The sequence below is a fragment of the Taudactylus pleione genome, unplaced genomic scaffold (genome assembly GCF_031769625.1).
Source record: "Taudactylus pleione unplaced genomic scaffold, aTauple2 ptg000040l, whole genome shotgun sequence".
NCBI classification, from domain to species: domain Eukaryota; kingdom Metazoa; phylum Chordata; class Amphibia; order Anura; family Myobatrachidae; genus Taudactylus; species Taudactylus pleione.
In genome coordinates, this window is record NW_028284442.1 from 31,287,587 (window position 1) to 31,309,992 (window position 22,406).

At 42.6% G+C, this 22,406-nt stretch overlaps 1 protein-coding gene across 6 annotated transcripts in view; it reads right to left on the reverse strand.

Annotated features, from left to right (window-relative positions):
• Nucleotides 1-593: 593 nt before the first annotated feature.
• ELN (elastin) overlaps nucleotides 594-22,406 on the reverse strand; it is a 105,256-nt gene continuing 83,443 nt past the window's right edge. For 4 of the 6 annotated variants that reach the window (XM_088455262.1, XM_088455254.1, XM_088455231.1 and 1 more), the window contains 15 exons: nucleotides 22,242-22,283; nucleotides 21,890-22,030; nucleotides 21,706-21,750; nucleotides 20,505-20,603; nucleotides 15,097-15,138; nucleotides 14,641-14,778; nucleotides 11,965-12,009; nucleotides 11,708-11,878; nucleotides 11,279-11,317; nucleotides 11,119-11,160; nucleotides 8,442-8,474; nucleotides 8,137-8,169; nucleotides 7,831-7,863; nucleotides 5,979-6,008; nucleotides 594-2,166 (listed from right to left, as the gene is read on the reverse strand). In XM_088455262.1, the coding sequence (XP_088311388.1) occupies nucleotides 2,117-2,166; nucleotides 5,979-6,008; nucleotides 7,831-7,863; nucleotides 8,137-8,169; nucleotides 8,442-8,474; nucleotides 11,119-11,160; nucleotides 11,279-11,317; nucleotides 11,708-11,878; nucleotides 11,965-12,009; nucleotides 14,641-14,778; nucleotides 15,097-15,138; nucleotides 20,505-20,603; nucleotides 21,706-21,750; nucleotides 21,890-22,030; nucleotides 22,242-22,283 (983 nt within the window). In that variant the 3' untranslated portion in view covers nucleotides 594-2,116. The remainder of the gene's footprint in view (nucleotides 2,167-5,978; nucleotides 6,009-7,830; nucleotides 7,864-8,136; nucleotides 8,170-8,441; nucleotides 8,475-11,118; nucleotides 11,161-11,278; nucleotides 11,318-11,707; nucleotides 11,879-11,964; nucleotides 12,010-14,640; nucleotides 14,779-15,096; nucleotides 15,139-20,504; nucleotides 20,604-21,705; nucleotides 21,751-21,889; nucleotides 22,031-22,241; nucleotides 22,284-22,406) is intronic. The other 2 variants (XM_088455238.1, XM_088455247.1) reach the window with 2 other exon arrangements.

The following is a 22,406-nucleotide window of genomic DNA, read 5'->3' on the forward strand; positions in this document are numbered from 1 at the left end:
TTGGCCCTGGATGCCGGCTTCCTCTGCCCCTGTGATAATACTCAAATGATCTATTGTCGTAAAGGGGATACGTTCAACATACCGCAAGATGAGATTCCGGCGGTCGGAATGCCAACGCAGGAATCCCGACACCAGTCAGAATCCCGGCACTGGCACCCCGACCGCTGGAATCCTAAGGTAAGGGGGAGGGATAGGGTTTGGCACTAGGGGGAGGGTTAGGTTTAGGGTGCGTGGAGGGGGAGGTTAGGTTTAGGCACCGGGAAGGGTGGGTTAGGGTAGGGAAAGGGGGTGGGTTAGAGTTTGGCACTAGGGGTAGGGTTAGGTTTAGGGTGCGGGGAGGAGGATGTATGGTTTAGAGTGCGGGGAGGTTAGATTTAGCCACGGGAAGGGAGGGTTAGGATAGGAAAAGGGGGAGGGTTAGGATACCGACCGACAGGCGTCGGTATCCTCTTAACCCTGTTGGGACATCGGCGTCAGGATTTTGAGCGTCGGCATCCCATACCTATCCCCCGTAAAGTAGACATGTTCATTTGCATTGCGACAATAACGATACCCGTATAATAGTAAAACAATAAAACACAAGAAACACTGGATCATTTAAAAAGATTTCTTTATTCTTTATTTTAAGCAAAATTAGTTTTAATAACTTTTTTCAGTATTATTTTTACAAAAAAAAAAGTGTTTTCATTTTTTTTTCATTAGAGGCAGGAAGAGAAGGAATACACTGAGAAGAGGAAGATGATGAAGGGGATGGTCAGTAAACTAAGGCATTCACACATCAAACACATCCCTCACAGCCAGACACAGCGGGGTGGGAGACTGACTACAGCTTTCTGGTTACCGAGGGAAGAGACAGAGCGGGAACATAGCATGAGAGAGAGGAATGTGAGAGCCCATACTCTACCTAAAATCTCACAGTTTTTTTTTTTCTTTATTTCTTCAACGCCAGAATGTTTAAATATGTTACAAATATCTTTGGCAGAAAATTGTAAAATAATAATAATAAAAAAAAAATTATAATTACATATATATCAGCTCTTGTCCCCTTCTCTCTTGACATTGCCACTATCCCTAACTTCAAAGAGGCTTACAGTTCGATAAGCCCTCATAACAATAAAGGTTTAATACAGAGAATGGCACACAAGTAAAAACAAAAACAGAAAAACAAATACAGCAATGCTTTACATTTTGTGGCAAATGTACGAAATACATCTTTTTCAATTTCTGTAGCCAAAAGAGGATGATGCTTTCGAAAACGATTCTGTCACGTGCCCATTCCGGCGAGGGAGAAGTTACACACTTTATTAAGACAAATAAAAATAAAACCTATTCCGTACAGTTGCAGGCCAATTGCATAACAATGGACTTTATTCCAAGTATAAGTTACAACAACAACAACCTACTGGGGTCATGGTGTGAGAGACAGGAGCAAGAAACAGGGGTTAATTGGCTGCATTTTTTTCCTTTTAAATGGGGGCAAATCCTATTTACTGGCCCAAATACCAGGCCACCAGTAGCTGTCACATGTCCACTGCGTTTTACCAGGCAGTGCTTGTAAGCTCATTTGCCCACAAGGTAAAAACTTTGATTTCTTCTTAGGGAATTAGCAGTGTGTCTGTCAATCACTGGTGTCGTGGTTGTCATATACAGTATGGTAAGTACAGCGCAATAAGGCGCTGCTCACTAAAAGCGGTTTATGACACCACCCTGTGTAGTGGACAATTGGCATTTCACGGTGGCCCACATGCATGCCAACCAGCCCCTGACAATAGATGTGGGCATGTCTGTGTATTTTACATATATATATATTTTCTCCATGTGCAATTCATAGACTATGTTCTGTTATATTGGCATGTACACATACACACATTACGAACGTTATCATACAGCATCACCTTGTGTGTATACATGTGCCCGCTGCTTTACTAGCGTCAGACTGCAGGCTCATCTTATAGCTGCCTGACTCCTTGTTTAAGGGGCAGAAGGACGGTAGAATGGGGAAGGGATTAGGGAAGGGACAAAAATGAAGGGGGGGGGGGGAATACTTGAATTCTTTTACATTCACACCATGCAGTAGCACCATAGTTGATGAGGTTACTCGTAGCTCTCTGACTGGTTATTTTCTCCGCCTGCCGCAGTACTTCCCCTGGCCACAAAGGCCACCACCTGCAAAGGGAAAAGCTGGTTAGATATGACATCATGACAACATTGTTTACAATCTTCCTAATTGTATATTGTTAATGGTCAAATATTAAGATGTTAGCATTCATGCCAAAATCATACAAAGCACAGCAATAGTCCAACCTGCGCTTCAGTATCAGATAAGCTTTAATCTTTGTCTGAGCACATTTCACACTGTGGGGGAGATTTATCAAAGCTTGGAGAGTGATAAAGTGGAGAGAGATAAAGTTCCAACCAATCAGCTCCTAACGGTCAGTTTTCAAGCACAGCCCCCTGCATCTGTCTCTTCAGGGCAGAGCCAGATTAAGGGGGGGGGGGGCATGGGGGCACAGTGCCTCCCTCTCTCAGGGCTACCTGGCTGGTGCACTACAGTACTGTGCAATTCTGTGGATTTCCTAAGGGCCGGATGAGTGTGGACAGGCTGGATGATGAGGGGGTGGGCCAGAAGACAAGTGGGGGTGGGCCAGATGACGAGTAGGGGTAAGAGGAATGGGGGCAGCCCCCCCCTGTCTTCAGTGCCCCAGGCCCCATGATAACTTAATCCGGCCCTGCTCCTGGGTGAAATCATAGTATTGAGGTGTTACCAAGCAATATGGTGGATGCCAACGCTGGCACAACAAAACAAATCATTTTTATAACTAATAGCTAAATATTAAAATTTATTTAAATAATCCTGTGTAAAGAGATTGGGCTAAAATACAAAAGTACCTGCAGGTCCTGAGGAACACTAACCTGGACTGTTTTCTGATTGGAGCCTATTTATTAATACCAGACCATTTTTAGCAAGAAGTATGATTTATTTATTCACCATTTATCACCAGTTAGCAATGATGCAACCTGTGCTTCAGTATCAGATAAGCTATAATCTTTGTTTGTGCACATTTCACACTGTGATTCTCCTGAACCTGTCTCTCCAGGGCATAGCCAGACTAAGGCACAGTGCCTCCCTCTCTCAGGGCTACCCAGCTGGAGCACTGCAGTACTGTGCAGTCCCCATGCATTTCCTAAGGGTCGGATGAGTGGGGTCGGGCTGGATGATGATGGGGTGGGCCAGAAGACAACTGTCTCCAGTGCCCCAGGCCCCCCGAAAACGTAATCCGACCCTGCTCCAGGGTGAAATAATAATATTGAGGTGTTACCAAGCAATATAGTGGATGCCAACGCTGGCACAAAACTAATCATTTTTATAACTAATGTAATAGCTGAATATTGAGATGTATTTAAATAATCCTGTGTAAAGAATGTGGGCTAAAATACAAAAGTACCTGCAGGTCCTGAGGAACACTAACCTGGACTGTTTTCTGATTGGAGCCTATTTACAGTATCATTACCAGCCCATTGTCGGCAAGAAGTATGATTTATTTTTTCACCATTTATCACCGTATATATTTGTTAAAAAAAAAACAGCATTGCAGATGATACTGTCCCGGAGTGATAAGCGTTACTTATTGTTTGGCCGGGCTGGCTCCTGCACTTGCTTTTGTTCTGTTACCTTTATCCTGAGATGTAGATCTTGGAGTCGGTTAATTTACCCGCATGTGCCTCAAAAACAGATTGTGGCGGCCTTGCGGGATATGTTTCAGTCTCACACAGTTGATTTCTGCTTGCTGACTGTGGAGGTGCGAGCAGTAATCAGCTATCATAACGGCCTGATTAGTCAATTTATTACGTGTCGAAAAACTATGCTCAGGATGGCGTTACTTACCAATATTTGCCTACTTTTGAAGAGCATTTCAGGGAGATTGTGAAAGCAGCACCTATGAGCGCGTTAAAGTGGATGTGTACTGCTACATCTGAGAGACGTACCATAAAATTAACTTATATCCAAATGTAAATGAGCCCTAAAGCAGTTAGTAAGATCTTCTTGTTGAGGAAAACGCACTGATACTTTTCAGAAAATGCATGTAGCCATAGGGATCATTGTGCCTTATAACCAATGCAAGGAAATTATACTAATGATTCCATATGAAAGTATAGATCTGGTTTTTTTTTTTAAATATAATACCTACATAATGGGGGTGAGGTGCAATCAGGGAGATTGGTAGACTCTTCAGGGAGTCAGGGAGATTGCTACTATTTCAAGGAGTCTCCCTAACAATCACGGAGAGTTGGAAAGTACAGTATGTACTTACCTTTAACCTGGGATCCAGTGAGGGGCTTAGCTGGATACCTTACATGCACATAGAGTGACCAGTAAGTGAAGAATCACTTATTTTCCCCGGCTGCATTAGGCTGCCGAGGAAAGGCATTTAAGTATTGTGGTCGGAGGGGAACTTTGTCTGGGCATCCTGATATGGTAAGAAGCAGCAGTACTTCATTATGTATCGCTGCAGTAAAATTAGATACTGTACAGTTATCTTTGCTGAGATTTAATACAATGCTCTAGAAAGTTTAAAGTTATAGCATTAGCGGTATATTTACTAAAGTGGGGTTTTTAGAGGTGTGGAAGATGCCCATAGCAACCAATCAGATTCTACTTAACATTTATCTAGCACCTTACAGAAGATAATAGCTAGAATCTGATTGGTTGCTATGGGCAACATACCCACTAAGGGCCATATTCAATGTGAGGCGAAAAGTCAGAGGTCGGACTTTTCGTCATCATCGCCGTTTTTCCTTGGATAAAGTATCGGGCGCGTGCCCTCTTATCCCCATATTCAATTAGGAATCAGCGAAATCGGGACCCGGCGGAAAGGTAAGCATCATAAAGTCCTCTCTCTTTTGGGGAAATCAGCCTGTCACCCCCTAGAAGATGGTCTGACATGGGGGATCAGTATGGGTACCCCCGATTTGGCCTGCTGAAGGTAATTGGGGTTGTTAAACAGCTGCGGCAGGTGCATAAATGCGGCTTTGAAGAAGTGGTGAAGAATAGCACTTAGCTTTTTTGGGGGGAAAAAATAACTAGTCCCATCAAATTTGGGGTACATGAAAATGGGTGCAAGCACATTTTTAAGTCCCTAAAGTGATTTTTAAAAATTCTTCAAAAATCCACCTTCTGCAACCACCCGCATTCTAGAAAACACCTGCCGCATACTTGGGAACCCCTCCGGAGTCGATTTTGCTAGTTTAGAAGCTTGTCCCACATTTTTTTTTTATCGCCCCCAAAATGAAAGTACCTTTTTTGGGCTGTCCAGAGGAATTTTATTTTACATTTTTTGACACAGAATACCTTTGGGGGACATTCACAACCTCAAAAACCCGAATTCTGCACTTTTTTTCGCCACCTATTCAGTGGTGAAAACTTATCCCCGTTTGCGAAAAGTCTTTGTAATTGAATATTGGGATAAGTGCAAATGGCGAAAACAATTAGCCGTTTTTGCAGCCTAAGTGGCCCTAAGTGTTGTAGTGGTAATTATTATTACTAGCTTTTATTTATAATCCAAATATGGCTGTACAACTAGAACATTTAATTTGGGCAAATCAGTCTCTGTCTAGGTCGGAGCAGCTTACAATTATACTACTAAACAGTGTTAATGAAAATAATGTTAAGGCATGCTTATCCTGGTGTGATAAACAATGGTTTAAAGAAGATCTCAAAACATTTGCTTAAATGATAGAGCGGACTAACTCTGTATTTGCATATATTTTCTGTAGGGCTTCTGTTAATAACTGTAGCATGCTCATTTTTACTGGAAATTAAAAACAAACTAACAAAAAAACCCAAAAACCTTCTGTTGGGCATCCGTTGCTTCAATATATTCTAGAAGTATAGGATACATTTTTGACAATCACCCCAAGTTACGGGATGTTCCATTACTCAGACTGCATAAAAATAAAGGTCATTAGTTCATAACTACCTCTATAGTAGGATTTGGCTGGTTTTTGAGCTGAAAAAAGGAAATAAAAGTATTTTACATAAGAGTATTTACATTGTTGTCCCTTACCCTAATGAAGTATCATTGTCCCTTGATGTAATAATTTACGAGGGTTGTTCAAAAAGTAATGCCTAAAATGCTCATAACTCTGAAATACTATGCAATATTTATTTGAAACTTTTGGCCTTATTCAGACCCGCTCGCGAGCTCTGAGCGCTCGCAAGCGGGTCAATGTTGCCCAAGTGCGCATGCGCACGACGGAGGCGGCTCCGTCGTGCGCATGCGCGAGACCCGAATAACGACGGCCAAGCCGTCGTTATGGGTCTCACACCAAAGGGGGCGTGCTGTCGATGGTGATTGACAGCACGCCCCCTTTGGTGGGTGTGCCAGGGGCGTGGCTGCCCAGACGGAGGCGCTCCCATGGGAACGCCTACCGGCCCCACTGACATCACTAGTGATGTCAGTGGGAGTGCTTTTGGCTCTCCAGGGCTTGCGGCAGTGAGACCCTACCGCAAGGGTCTCGTTGCAAGACAATCGCGACTATCATTTTTGCAGCTCGCTATAGCTGTGGGTGGTCACCCACATCTATGCGAGCGGCCAGGAGGCCGCTCCAAAAAGCAGGAGGGACGGCCCTGATTCAGAGCGAGCGCTCTGTCAGAGCAACCGGCTCTGAATCAGGGCCTTTGTCAGTTTGTTGATTAATATGTCTGCTAGCTATATATGTATTTTTGTTTAGGTAGTCCAAGAGATACCATGGAATCCAAGATGAGACAAAGAGCCGTCATTGAATTTCTGGAAAAAGAAGGCTGCAGCAGTGCTAATCCCCAGAAGACTGAAAAAAAGTGTATGGTGAACGTACAATTGACCACAGCAATGTCAGAAGGTGGATTAAGCGTTTTCAATTGGGAGAATCGTCCATGTGCGACAAACCTCGTGGTGGCAGACCATCAACTGCAGTGACAGCAGAGAACCGACACAAAGTCGATGCCATGATTCAGAAAGACCGTCTTGTGACCATCAGAGATGTCAGTGATGAACTTGAATATATATGGAAGTGTGCAATGACCTTTGACCAACTTTGAAGCCAACCCTGAGACGTTTTTGGAAAATGTCATTACAGGAGATGAGACCTGGGTATTCCTTTATGACCCAGAAACAAAGGCCCAATCAAAGCAATGGAAACACCCAAGTTCACCTAGGCCAAAAAAGTTTAAATCATAGCGATCCGTAAACAAAGTCATGGCCATATTCTTCTGGGATTGCTGAGGTGTTATTCTCATCGATTACTTGGAACCAAACCAATCTATCAACAGTGATCAATACATTATTACACTTAAGAAGCTGAAAGAAGCCATCCGCAAAAAAAGGTCAACAATTCCACTGTCAAATGTCATCTTACACCACGACAATGCCAGACCTCACACTTCGTTGGCAACATCTGTGGCCCTTGCCAAAACGGGGTGGGCAATAATGCCACATCCACCATACAGTCCTGATTTGGCCCCTTCTGACTTTCATCTGTTTGGCCCTCTCAAATACTATCTCCGGGGTCAACATTTTGAAGACATAGAGATTGTTAAAAACGCCATACGTTCCTGGGTCAAACACCAACCACTGGAATTTTTCCAAAGTGGATTCACAGCTTGGGTTGAGAGGTGGAGAAAATATTTGAGGGCAGATGGTGAATTTTTTGAGTAGAGTCATTCTCTTACTAAGACTTCAAAGTATTTTACTGCAAATTTTCAAATCTGTATCTATAATAAAATTTGAGTTGTGAGCATTTAGCCATTACTTTTTGAACAACCCTCGTATAATAAACAAAATGGTAATTTACCTCCTAATGTGTATCCTGGCTGTCCACCAGCTCCTGTAGTATTAAAATGAAATAAAATTGTAAAAATGAGTGTGTTTTTCCATCTAGGGTTTAGCATATAAAATGCATGTTGTATCTTGTTCTAATCTAGATTCATGTATATCAGGCAGTCACCTTCCGAAGATTTCTAATAACTTCCCTTGCAGGGACATCAAGAAAAAATAAAAATGGTAGTGTTTTTTTTTTTTACATTGTTGTCCCTTACCCTAATGAAATATCATTGTCCCCTTGACGTAATAACTTACAATTAAAAAAATGGTAATTTACCTCCTAATGGGTATCCCGGCTGTCCACCAGCTCCTGTAGTATTAAAATGAAATAAAATTGTAAAAATGAGTGTGTTTTTCCATCATGTGTTTAGCATATAAAATGCATGTTGTATCTTGTTCTAATCTAGATTCATGTATATCAGTCAGTCTCCTTCCGAAGATTTCTAATAACTTCCCTTGCAGGGACATCAAGAAAAAATAAAAATGGTAGTGTTTTTTTTTTTTACATTGTTGTCCCTTACCCTAATGAAGTATCATTGTCCCTTGACGTAATAACTTATAATTAAAAAAATGGTAATTTACCTCCTAATGGGTATCCCGGCTGTCCACCAGCTCCTGTAGTATTAAAATGAAATAAAATTGTAAAAATTAGTGTGTTTTGCCATCTAGTGTTTAGCATATAAAATGCATGTTGTATCTTGTTCTAATATAGATTCATGTATATTAGTCAGTCACCTTCCGAAGATTTCTAATAACTTTCCTTGCAGGGACATCAAGAAACATTAAAAATGGTAGTGTTTTTTTTTTTAGATTACATTTGAACAACAGTGATTTATGTTATAAATCAGAATAATAATTCAAGCTGTAATTTTCATTATGTATTGCTGCTTCTTGTACAAATGAAGATACTGCCAGTGTTCATCAAAACTTACCTGCCTTGTGATCCTTGGTACTAACTTACTCTTCAGTTGTGTTTGTCCCCCCAAAGCATAACCAGACCCCTGGTTTTAAAAATACAGGGGACAAAACTTGTATGGGTCCCCCATATTTTATGAAGAAGCACTGGGCTCTGTGAGCCAGTCCTGGTTATAAAAGTACTGGAAAAAAGGGAGTGGTGGTTTCCGTAGTTTTAAAAACAGCACTGGACTCAAACTAGCCAGGGTGTAATGCCACAGCCAGGGGACCCTTTCACCGGATCACCCCGACCAAAACATTAACACCCCAAGCTAGTCAGCCCAGGCCAGGGATCTCAGGGAAGGTAGGAACCCTCCCCAATAAAGGGGTCCCCCCACTCCTGAGCACCCCAGGCCTAGACTGAAGCCCTAGGACAAGGGGACCAATCACTGGGGAGAAGGTAAGTATGTATGAGTGTTTTTAGTGTGTTTACTATCTATTGTGTGTGTGTGTACTGTGTTTTTTTTTAAGAGATGTGCAGGCTCGGATTAGTTTGAATATTCCCCACCAAAATCGAGTCTCACAAAGAGGCAAAACATCATCTTTCATGAACAAGCATCATCTTTCATGGACTTTTGTCCAGAAAAGAGGATGTTTATCCATGAAAGATGACGTTTTGCATTTTTCTGAGACCCGATTTTTGGTGGGAAAAATCATAATTTGGCGGGAAAATCGGAACTAATTAGAGCCTGCACATTTCGATTTTTTTTACAATTTTTTTACATTTACAGTGGGCATACTGGTGCCATAAGTTCCAAAGGGCACCTTTAGTCCCACTGTAAAAAACAATAGTAGCCATATAGTATTCACACTATGACCCCTGCCAAGGGTGCAGGGAAGAACCCCGGGCTTCAGCCTAGGCATGGGGTTCTCAAGAGAGGGGGAACCCCTTTATTGAGGGGGTTCCCACCTACCCTGAGATCCCCAGCCTGGGCTGACTAGCTTGGAGTGTTAAGGCTTTGGCCGGGGTTCCCCTGGCTGTGGCATTACAGTCCGGTGCTGGTTTTAAAAATACAGAAACCCCTACGCCATTTCCCCCCCATATTTTTAAAACCAGGACTGGCTCATGAGCCCGGGGCTGGTTATGCTTTGGGCTTTGGGGGGGGGGGTTGGGTTTGAGAATACCACTCTTTTTTCAAATGAACCCATTATTTTATTAATTACAGGCAGAAACATACACGGATCACACTGATCTGTGTATGTTTCTGCCAAACATGCTGCTCAGGAGGGGTTCTATTTTAAACTTCTATTTTTAAACCGTGTTTGCTTGAATTACACCCGTGATTCCTGTGTTGTATTCCTGTCTATGGAAATTACTGCAGTGTTCAGATGATGGTGTATTCATTTCTAGTTGTATTTACGGGTGCATTTTAACTTCGGATTCAGCCACGTTCACCTCTAAATATACAGAAAATTATACCCATTTTTGCCTTAGTAAATTCCCGTGTTTGTAAAAGTGGCAACATACTCCCGTGTATGCAATCTCGGGCAAACACAGAGCTTAGTAAATTTACCCCTAAGACTGGGGTTTACCCAAAACCCTAAATCCAGTCAGGAATTAATGGTTAAATCCGGCCTGTCACAGTACATCTCATGATCCCATCCAGTGTCAGACTGGAGCATGAAGGGCCCACCCAGGGAATCCAGTGGTAGGGGCCCATGCTTTGGAGCATGGTCAGTTACCATAAGGGATGAGGCCAGCCCCCACAGAAGCTTGGACAGACATTAGTGACCATTTAACTGACCCTCTAATAGAATAACAATGTATAGTTCAAGTGCACAGTCTGAAACTGACATTAGAGCAAGTGGTAGGGCCCCCAGGCAGTGGGGCCCACCGGGGATTTCCCCTGTACCCCTGTGGGCCAGTCCAACCCTGATCCCATCCATGTACAAATGACAGGAATGTCTAAAACTTGTGGCTTACAGAACTGGGCTGTAAGGTTGGGACAAGACAGCAAAACCAGAGCTATGGCACAAGAAAAAATGTAAGTATACAAAACCTAGATACGCAGTCAAAAAAACAGGAGATGAACCTCAAAAGTATGGCTACTTCCTGCATCAGGTGTGTGTATATACTAGGTGTAGAGACAAGGAAAAATCAAAACATTATTCCATCTTCCCAAAAGCTTTTTAATGTTGTCCTGTCTGTCAGTAGTGACAGAACAGGCCCCAGTCGTCAGCACTGACTTTGGGGCTTTTCCAAGATATTGTTCATGTTTTGCTCCCAATGAATCAGCTGCACAACTTTGATCTAGGTCCAGTAAGGGTATTACTCAATTTGATGCATCAATAGTTGAAACCTTACCTGTTACTCCAAATCCACCTTGTCCAATACTGGCTCCATAACCTGAAAATAAAATAAAACATTGCTGAATCACTGGAGATAGTTTTTTATGGATTAATGCACAAGAAATTAAAATACATTGCATTGTTCTTATAAGGAAATGGTCTGTGCACTTTCTTACCTGCCTTAGGTGGCTTGCCCCCTGCTCCTGGATATTGGCCTGTCAATACAGAGAGACATTATATAATTTCAAGCCCAGATGGCATGTACTGTAGTACTAACAGCTGCTACTGCAAAACTTTGTTAAGGGGAGATGTTCAAACCTTCACGAGAGATAAAGTGTAGAAGTTGCCCATAGCAATCAATCAGCAAATAGCTATCATTTATCTAGCACAGTCCAAAAACTGACATTTAGAAGCTCACGGGTTGTGATGGGTAACTTCTCCACTTTATTTCTCTCGAAGGTTTGATACATCTCCCCCTGAATCACTAAATCTTTTCTACTGATGTCATCTCCTGGTTCTTGGAGTGGTTTGTATAGAAACTGCAATGTCATTATTTTACTGTTGCTTTTTGCCTCAACATTTTAAGAATCACGTATAAATCTCACCTCCAGCTCCACCTCCTAATCCTGTTCCATAGCCAGCTCCAGGGCCCGTTCCATAGCCAGCTCCAGGACCCGTTCCATAGCCAGCTCCAGGACCCGTTCCATAGCCAGCTCCAGGTCCAGTTCCATAACCAGCTCCACCTGCACTTCCTGACACTACCCCGGCACCATAACCTTTAAAAAAAACTCAACAGTTTATTTTCCATACTTGACATTAATTAAACTCGTTAGAACTAACTTGAGAACTTGTCCATCTTTACCTGGCTTTGGTGGCTTGCCTCCTGCTCCTGCTCCTGGGTACTGGCCTATCAAAAAAGGGGATGATAGATAATAACTGAGCTGCTATCCATTTTCTTAGACATTCTTTGAATTGGGGGAGAGGTGTTGGACTGCACATCCTAATTTTAAACATAATAAGAGGTGCTACCATGCTGAGACTTGTAGCACAATGCAGCGAAAATACAGGTGCACACTCTTAAGTACTAAGAATAATGATAGTCAAAATAATTTTGATAAACTCTACAATTAACATAGAGTATAAGTGAGGTTCTTAGAACTAACATGTTTGCCCATCCACCAAGTTAAGGCGAACCCCATCAGATGGGTCCCTAACATCCCTAATACTAACAAATTCGGCCAAATGTAATAGGGTGAGAGTTTAGAAAATGTGAGAGTTTTCTCATACTTTCTAAACTCTGCCAATGTAATAGAGTCCGAGAACATGCAAACTTGCATGTTTCCAGACTCAATAAACTCTTACGATTGAAACTGTCTTCCAGATGTTTTTCCATTTTAAAGATACAACTCGTAATAGTGTGAGAATTTACTGCTAAACTCTCACATTTTCTAAACTGTCATAGTGCCCATTCTAATACAGCAATGTATGAACCTGTGCTGAATAAGAACACCTAAGGGCAGATGGAAGGGTGCTAATGACAAGCAGAAGGAGTCTCAGCCTCAGTCTCAACATTCTTTGGATTGTCACTCATAATACTAGCTATAACCATCTCCTCATGAATTGGCTGCTCTGTTGCCGTCTTCACTAACACCATATACTGTAGTTCTCGATCCAGGTTCTTTCAGCAATTCATATCAATTCTACAAATCACTTGTTTTCCTCCAGCTGTCTGCAATCTGTTTTCTATCCATCACACTCCACTGACACGGCAACATTAAGTGCCATTTCCCAGTTATTTCTCCTGGATACTTATCTACATCCCTCTTTTTTCCACAATATTTTGATCTACATTTCAAAGTTTCTAATGGCTCCAGTCCTAGTGAATGAGCCATACTTTTGTATAATTGTGGCCCAAAGCCTTCTCTGTTCTCCTCAGTCTACTGCCAGGGTCTGCCAAGTAGTACAAACATTTTACTTATTCTTCATCCATATACTGTAGGCTTCAAAATATATTGTCCATCTATACCTAGTATCAGAGCCGTAACTAGACTTTTTGGTGCCCTGTGCCAGAAAGAGCATTGGCGCCCCCCCATTTTTCAAATAACGACATAACGCACCCAAAAAATGGGCATGACCACATGGGGAAGGGCCAGGGAAGAGATAGGGGAGGCCAGGAGATGCTGGGAATAAAATAAGAGGAAGCTACAAGTGACAATGATAATAAACGGAAAATCGACAGTCTCGAACAGCGCCCTATGCTCTGCGGTGCCCTGTGCCATGGCACAGGTCGCACTACCCTAGTTACGGCCCTTCCTAGTATGTCTATTATGTGGCTTCTAACTAATTGTAAAGCCAGACTAAAAAGAACTCATAAGCGTCAAGGCAGTCACCACATAACTCTCCGCTGTGTCCTCAGAAAGGCTCACTTTTCTTCCCACTAGGCAAAAGGGTTTTATTTTTGTCCCAGAGCTCAGAACTGGTGGTATTAAGGTCTTGTACGATACTTATATTGGGACCTGTTTTGCACTTTGGCCGAGAAACGCATTTCAAGGTGCACTTAATGATATAATAAAAAGTTTGAACTTTTACATGCAAAAGATTTCCAGAAGTAATAAAAACAGTCCAAGGGGCAATTTAATTCTCAGTGAAGTCTGGCCTGGCCATTATTGCTTATTATGGTAAGGAATCTTCCCAGAATTTCCTGCAAACAGTTCCTCCACATGGAGTACAAGGAAATATTAAGAAAGATTAACATTTACATTGCTGCATTCACAACCGTTCCAGAGGCATTTCGCAACACACGCAACACACTGCCCCTGTCCACCCATATGTCCCCACACTATCATTAATAATTGGCACCATAAATTAGGTATTTTTGGAGAAAAGTGGAAAAGTTATTGAAAAGGGTGGTAATGAAGTGTTAGGAGGCTGGACTTTAATGAGAGGTTTACATATTTCCGCAGTGAGTCTCTAGTAATTTTTTAAAAACTTTTAGCAACCCTATGTGTTCTTGTAGTAGTTTGAAGAGGTGTCTCCTGAGAGCATAGGGTTAGTGTGCATCTTGAAGTGCGCTGGGCAGACTGTACAAAACCATTTTATGGGTGTGCATCAAGCGAGACTCATAAGTTGCCTACAGTGACTAGTTAATGGGGAAATAGTGACACGCAGCCCTGCTTTCTTTTTGCAACACGCCAAAACTGAGTACTCTCCCTGCAGATTGTTGCACAGAAAAAGCACAATAATCTGAATATATATCTCAATATATCATCCCAGCACATTTGTACATGGTTGAAGAACATTCCAACGGTTGGACACCAAGCCATGTACAGAAAGACGGGGTATGTTTCAAAACATTATTCAAACAACTGTGCTCGCTGTGGCTGATCCCATGCAGAAAGCTGCTATGAGTAAACCGCGCTGAAATCAAGAAAGACAATGTTGCGAAGATTGAGAAGCACTTCAATACTGTGTGCGGTCCGAGGGCAATAAATAGGTGTTTATTTGACAGAGATGTTAAGGATTTCTATAAAGAAGTCACCTGCACCTCCTACTCCACCTGGTCCAAGGCCAGTTCCTGGCCCAAATCCACCTCCAGGTCCAAAGCCACCACCAGGTCCATAGCCACCACCAGGTCCAAAGCCACCAGCAGTTACTGATCCTGCTCCAGGTCCGTAACCTACAATCAATGAAATCCCTGAAGTCACTTGTTGTTATAGGTGTTGCCACAGCAATCAGTAATCCTCAATACTCTCTTCCTGTTGTACATTGGAAGTTGGATTTTGTTGGGTTGCACATACATTACTGCAGTGCACCATCCTATCTGCAGAAGGAATATGCAAAGTCTGACAGCACAGCAGTTAAATGCTGTAGAGCAGTTTGCTGGACGATGGTATAATTATTGCTATTACTATTCAACACAGCCTGGAGCCTATTTCTGCTATAAAGTCAAAGTCTGAAGCTTTTGCATTGACTAATAAACTTCAGCGTCCTTTACCTGGTTTAGGTGGCTTGCCTCCTGCTGCTCCTCTGGGGTATCCTGGTAATATAGGGAGAAATAAATAATTACCTTCATAATTAAGTAAGCATACCCTACCCACAGCACTGAGCATAATATGTATAACTGCATTATGCCAACAAATGTAAAAGTATTTAATTCTTGTGGGATAAGATACACTAATTTTCCAAAAAACTATTTTTTTACAGCTGTAAAACACGTCCTCATGGGGTCACTAACTGGCCGGATTTCACAAATTGGCTAGGATTTCACAAATTAGCATGTAGTTAACCAATTAACTAAACATAATATTTATTTATCTGCTGTAATTTCATATTCCTGGCTTGTCGATGTCCCTCTGAGCCTGGAGTTGGTTGGAGAACTCGGTGAAACTGCGGCCACATGGCTAATGTCTTCACAGCGCCCAGTAAACAGCCATCACATGGTGACATTACAGATGCATGTATGGTGACTCATCGTCATTAATGCGCTCTTCAGTTTAGGATTATTCTAATGCTAATGGTTTTTAGTGATGTAGCTCTGGGGAACAGGAGATGTTCAAGCAGCCAGCAATATTTTATTGCCTTTATGGAGATGCCAACTAACCTCAGGTCAGAAGTGAGATCATGGTCTTGTTCTGGTTTTTCAAGACTTTTTTTTTAGCTCATTGTTCTGTTTGTTTTAGTTGGATGTAAAATGTTAATGCAATGTAAAATGTTTTCATATAGTCCCCTCCTCATATCTGACAGCCTTCAATAAAAAAGGTTTTATCTAATTGTGCTATTCACTGTGCAGGGCGGCAACTGATGGGGGGCTAAAGGGCACGTGACCCGGGTGCCAGACTTGAGGGGGTGCGGGGGAGAGGCTGCCGGGAGGCTAGGTTGCTGCTCTTGTGGGTTTAGAGCAGCATCCCTGCCTTGAGAGGCACAGAGACACTGTCAGTCTAATGTGCCGGTCGCAAGCCAATCAGTGCTCGCGGACCGGCAGCCAATCAGCAGAGGCTGATGGTCCGTGAGTTCCAATTAGTTTGCGAGCAGCGCCACATTTCAATGACAGCAGTACTGACACTTCCCCGAGCTCACCCAACGCACAGCCCTGGCAGGTAAGAGAAGGGAGATGGGGCCTTACTGTGGCTTAATGTAAAAGAAGCCTTACTGTGGCATAATGTGTAAGGGGCCTTACTGTGGCATAATGTAATGGGGGCCTTACTGTGGCATAATGTGTAAGGAGCCTTACTGTGGCATAATGTGTAAGGAGTCTTACTGTGACATAATGTGTAAGGAGCCTTACTGTGGCATAATGTGTAAGGTGCCTTACTGTGGCATAATGTGTAAGGGGCCTTACTGTGGCATAATGTAAAGGGGGCCTTACCAGTGGCATAACTATGGAGGGTGCAGGGGGTGTGGTTGCTATGGGGCCCGGCGGCTTAAGGGGCCCGCCGGCCCAGCGACCGCACCCCCTGCACCCTCCATATGCCGGGCGCCCGCTGAGATTGTGTTACCAGCAGACGCCCGGCTCCTAATCAAACCTCCGGTGGCAGCCGGAGGACGGAGCTCACTCCGTCTTCTGGGTCCCACAGTGCACTATGGGAGTGACGTCGTGACGTCACTCCCATAGTGCGAGGAGCAGGCGCCGGGCGGACGGCGGCTTCGCTTCACAGGAGCGGGGATAAAGGTAAGTGGGTTTTTTTGTGTGTGTGTGCGTGCGAGCGCTCGGGGTCAGGGGGGGGGCAGCTACTGGGATCTCACTACTGGGGGCAGCTACAAGGGGCTCACTACTGGGGGCATTACAGGGGGCAGCTACAGGGGGCTCACTACTGGGGGCAGCTACAGGGGGCTCACTACTGGGGGCAGCTACAGGGGGCTCACTACTGGGGGCAACTACAAGGGGCTCACTACTGGGGGCATTACAGGGGGCTCACTACTGGGATCTCGCTACTGGGATCTTGCTACTGGGGGCTCACTACTGGGGGCAGCTACAAGGGGCTCACTACTGGGGGCAGCTACAGGGGCTCACTACTGGGGGCATTACAGGGGGCTCACTACTGGGGGCAGCTACAAAGGGCTCACTACTGGGGGCATTACAGGGGGCTCACTACTGGGGGCAACTACCAGGGGCTCACTACTGGGGGCATTACAGGGGGCTCATTACTGGGGGCAACTACAGGGGGCTCACTACTGGGGGCACTGCGTAAGGGGCACCATTACAGTGGGCATTTAATGTTTTAGGGGAACTACAATGGTTATTGTGTAAGACCTAAGTTAGGGGGGCCCCTTAAAAATGCTGCTATGGGGCACAAAAAGTTCTAGTTACGCCCCTGGGCCTTACTGTGGCATAATGTTTAAGGAGCCTTACTGTGGCATAATGTGTAAGGAGCCTTACTGTGGCATAATGTGTAAGGGTCCTTACTGTGGCATAATGTAAAGGGGGCCTTACTGTGGCATAATGTGTAAAAAGCCTTATTGTGGCATAATGTGTAAGGGGCCTTACTGTGGCATAATGTGTAAGGAGCCTTACTGTGGCATCATGTGTAAGGGGCCTTACTGTGGCAAAATGTAAAGGGGGCCTTACTGTGGCATAATGTGTAAGGGGCCTTACTGTGGCATAATGTAAAAGGGGCCTTACTGTGGCATAATGTAAAAGGGGCCTTACTGTGGCATAATGTAAAAGAGGGCTAACTGTGGCATAATGTGTAAGGAGCATTACTGTGGCATAAATGTATAAGGGGCATTACTGTGGCTTAATGAATAAGGGGCATTAATGTGGCAGAATGTATTGTAAGGGGCATTACTGTGGCATAATATGTTATAAGGGTCATTAATGTGTGGCATAATGTGTTATAAGGGACATTACTGTGTCACAAACCGCACACCCTTTTTGTCCTCTATATTGTATTTTTTGGAGGGTTTGCCAAATTATGGCCTTGCCCCAGGTGACAAAAATTATAGTTTTGGCCCTGCACTGTGACTCATGTATTACAAACAAAAGTTTACCCATATCTTTTTATCCTTACTCTATGGATCATCTGCATCAAGCCCTATTTCATAAACATCATGCAGAGACTGCAGATTTCAGATGATATTGAGTATCGGTGCTATGTAACAATAGCTTAAGGCAGGAGATATCACAGAGAAGGCTTCATCCGTAGTCTCCATTATTCTTAATGTGGACTGACCCTATGTAACAAGCTCCAAAGAACCAACTTATGTTTCTGCAATGCATTTAATTGATTATAACTTTACAATTGATTAATAAAGAATCAGTTAAAGTAAGGAACAAATCTGTCATCTCAGACCATATTGGCAACCAGAGTGACACAAGCAAGAAAAAATATTATTTCTATTACTACTACTACTACTACTACTACTACTACTACTACTACTACTACTACTACTAATAATAATAATAATACCAGCGTTACTGCAGACAACCTATGCACCTGATTTGGATATTCTATTAACTCACAAGAGTTAATAGCCCTTCTTTATGTGTCTCAGTCTCATTGATTTCTACTGGTCTTTGTATATGTTTATTTTGAGCTTTTAATTATCTTCACTGTAATTTATATTGTCACTGCTTTCTTGACTGATACAATAGTTTTACCTGCTCTATGGTGTGTGGTTTAGCTTTCAGTGGTAATGTTTTCTTTCAGGTTTTTGTTATTGTTTTACTTTTAGTACTCAATGTCCCTGCTGATTTTACCTATTTATACATTGAAACAACAGCTCTATTCAGTAAACTGTTTCTGGTCATTGATTTATGTGATCTGTAAAAGAAAGTGTGTATTACCCACAAAAGATAGCATGTACTTCCAACTCTTCTATACATATTACCACAACTTGACAAAGACTTTTGAGTCGAAACGCATTGGTGGGTGGGACCAAACTTTGGAAAAACTAGCTCCTGCTCTCAGACTGATTTGGTGACGCTGCCATCTGTAGCCCAGGGAAGTTTATATCTAATGCTGGGCATACAATGCTAGATAAAATGCCTGTCAGACCGACAGACATGTTATCTGGCAGCCTGTCACCCTGCAGATATCGCGGGCATACACTGTGAGATGTCTCACAGGGTATTAGCCCCCGATATCTGCGCTCCGCTCCCGGGAAGGAGACATTTCCCTTTTACTCACATGGGAAGGAACAGAGGAAATGTCTGTCGGCAGCGGCTGGGCATACACTGTCAGCTGCGGGCAACATTTAACATACAAAATATCGCATCGGACGGGCATGCTGGACAATCCAGCGTGCCCAACCGATCGATATTTTACCCTCAGTCGCCCAAAAACACAGTGCAATTATTGGGCAGATACGCTGATATCGGGCAGATCGCCCCCAATAATTGTATAGTGTATGCCCGGCATAAGATTTTACATTGATATGCTGTAACTCTTTCAGCTTCTGCTAGGCAGGCTTGTATCATTCTATGATGCAGTTATGACATGCACTTGATGTTATGTTATTTCTCCCTATTCTTACTTGCTAGTGGAGAGAAATGGATGAAGTAAAAATTGTAACAAAGAATTTAACTCATCTTATATACCACGTAAGTGTATTACCATGAGGTATAAAACTGACATGAGAAGAGATAGAACATGCTATTTGCTTCTTGTGAATTATCCATAGCTATTCCGTGTTTGAGAATCTATGGTGATTGATTCCAGTTGGACCGTCAAGTTCCAAATACCAGTAGATAAGACTGTCAAAACTTGTATGTTCACTTGTAGATAGAGGATAACTATATTTTATCCATTCCAAGAAAAACTGTTTTGTCTTTTCTTTTAGGAGATCTGTCTTCTGTATTATATGCTAAGGAGAATCGTTATGTGTGTACTGAATTAAGAGCATCACATAGAAGGAATTAGATTTGCATGTCAAACTTGCCCAGATTAATAATACTTTATTTTTCTTAACAAATAAAACCAATCTATGTACATTATCTTCCACTTATATGTGATAGATACATACTGTATATCAGTGAATGATAGATAGATCAGTCACAGGAGGTCTATAGAAATTCCTTCTTATTCACATTTAAGCACACATGATCTGAAGTTTTAACGAGCAGCGAGAAGAAAATGTTGCCATAGGGATCAGTGAAACATGTGGCTGACCATGCAATGTCCCCGCAGGGAATCCTCGCAGGGTAATTGCACATATGTGAATGGAGACTGTAGGTAGATGTATCAAGCTTTTTAAAGAGTGTTGAAGTGGAACAGTGGAGAAGTTACCCATAGTAACCAATCAGCTTCTACCTATCATTCTATAGAATGTACTTGATAAATGCTAGTTAGAAGCTGATTGGTTGCTATGGGCACATGTCCACGCCAACCTTTAGGAGGCTTAATACATCTCCCCCTAATTGAAAAGGATGCATAATTAGGTATTGGACAGTTATTGAAATCTCACCTCCAGCTCCTACCCCACCAGCACCAGCACCAGCACCTGCTCCATACCCATCAGCACCAAGTCCAGCACCAGCTACTTGACCAGCTCCAGCACCATAACCTTAGGATAAAAAATTAAAATAAAATCAGGACACTCCTGTCATTCCTATTATAAGTCTTCTTACACAACTATCCATAGTTCAGTCTTCACACAGCGATACATTATTATTATTCTTATCCTTTATTTATATGGCACCACAAAGGTTCCGCAGCGCCTTACACAGTACATGAATGAGCACACAAGAGAAACAGTTAATAGTAATACAAAACAATACAGGACAAGGACATGGTTTATACACATAGCTGCATAACACAAGCAGCAGGGCCTCAGCAACCAAATGTTAGGTGCCAATAGGGCAGTTAGGAGTAAATGATAATATAAGTAGGGGGAGGAGAAGCATGTGAGGGACGAGGGCCCTGCTCGTGAGAGCTTACATTCTAAAAGGGAGGGGTAGACAGACAGGGGTGAGGAAGGAGCATGGAGCAGTGGGTTAGGCTATGTGCTGCGGAATGCGTGTGTTTAAGATGACAAAGTTAAGTCCTTCATTCATCTATCTCTATGACAAAAAATATATTTTGTTTATGTGTTATTTACTTGAGAGATGTACAAAATAAAGTTGTAGCGCTTTAATTATTGTGTGTTACATTTTATCATCCAAATACATCCTGCTAAAAATGCAGCTATTATGGGACTCTCCCGCCATCCTAATACAGTAGTGAATACTTTAGCCCCAGCTGCTGGGTGCTATGCCATGCTCCTGTGAGTGGGTGCATCTCACATGCTAGACCCCACCCACAAATGGGTGCAGCCATGCCCAACATGCTGTCGTCCATTATATAGTTAGTCCTATCATGTATCATTAATCTGGCACCTAACGGCCATTATTTAATCCTGAGCTCCATCTCTGCATACATAGGACTATTCTGGTTACCTGTCCTATACTGAGCACTGGTGGGCACATTGTTTATATTACTTCTCATACTGTAGCTAAAATCTTACCAGACCCGACAGCAACTATAATTATAAAACAACTGGGAATATTTTAGTTTAGCAAATACCAAAGTAATGTAATACTACATAAAGCCACTATAATGGAATAATAAAAAAAAAAGACTGATCAAGTAATTCTATCCATTGATAATTAATACAGATATAGTCTCACCTGGCTTTGGTGGCTTTCCTCCTGCACCTGCTCCTGGGTACAATCCTGGCATTAAAAAGAAAAGCAAATAACTGAAGGACTGGATGATGCAGCGTTATCTCAGGAAATGTTTCAGGGTTTCACAGAAGCAAACGGTAAATCAATGGTAAAAATATGTGAATATCTTCTAAAATATAACTCTAACCTCCAGGTCCTACACCACCACCTCCCAATCCAGCTCCAGGTATTGATCCACCAGGTCCAACTCCACCTCCAGGTAAATATCCACCGGGTCCTACTCCACCTCCAGGTACATAACCACCGGGCCCAACTCCACCACCATAACCTAAAGAGAACATCAGAATTGTATCGCAAGACTCAGAATTCTATCTTCCAGTTAATTATGGAGAAATGCCTTCTGTCATAGCAACCAACCAAATAAATATAAGCTACACATATACTGTATACACACATATATATATCTATTTATATACATATTCTTTTATACTAATACTATATAGATTTAATCCAGGAAAGTAGACCAGGTAGCTACTCACCTGGTTTGGGTGGTTTGCCACCTCCTGCTCCTGGATAAAGTCCTAAAATGAACAGATGAAAAAGAAAAAAAGTTGTGAACGTTTGTGTTACTCACAGGAAGTGATTAATGGAAATATCTTCTTACGAACAATATAAATAAATCTGCTCTTCAGATATAGTTCATA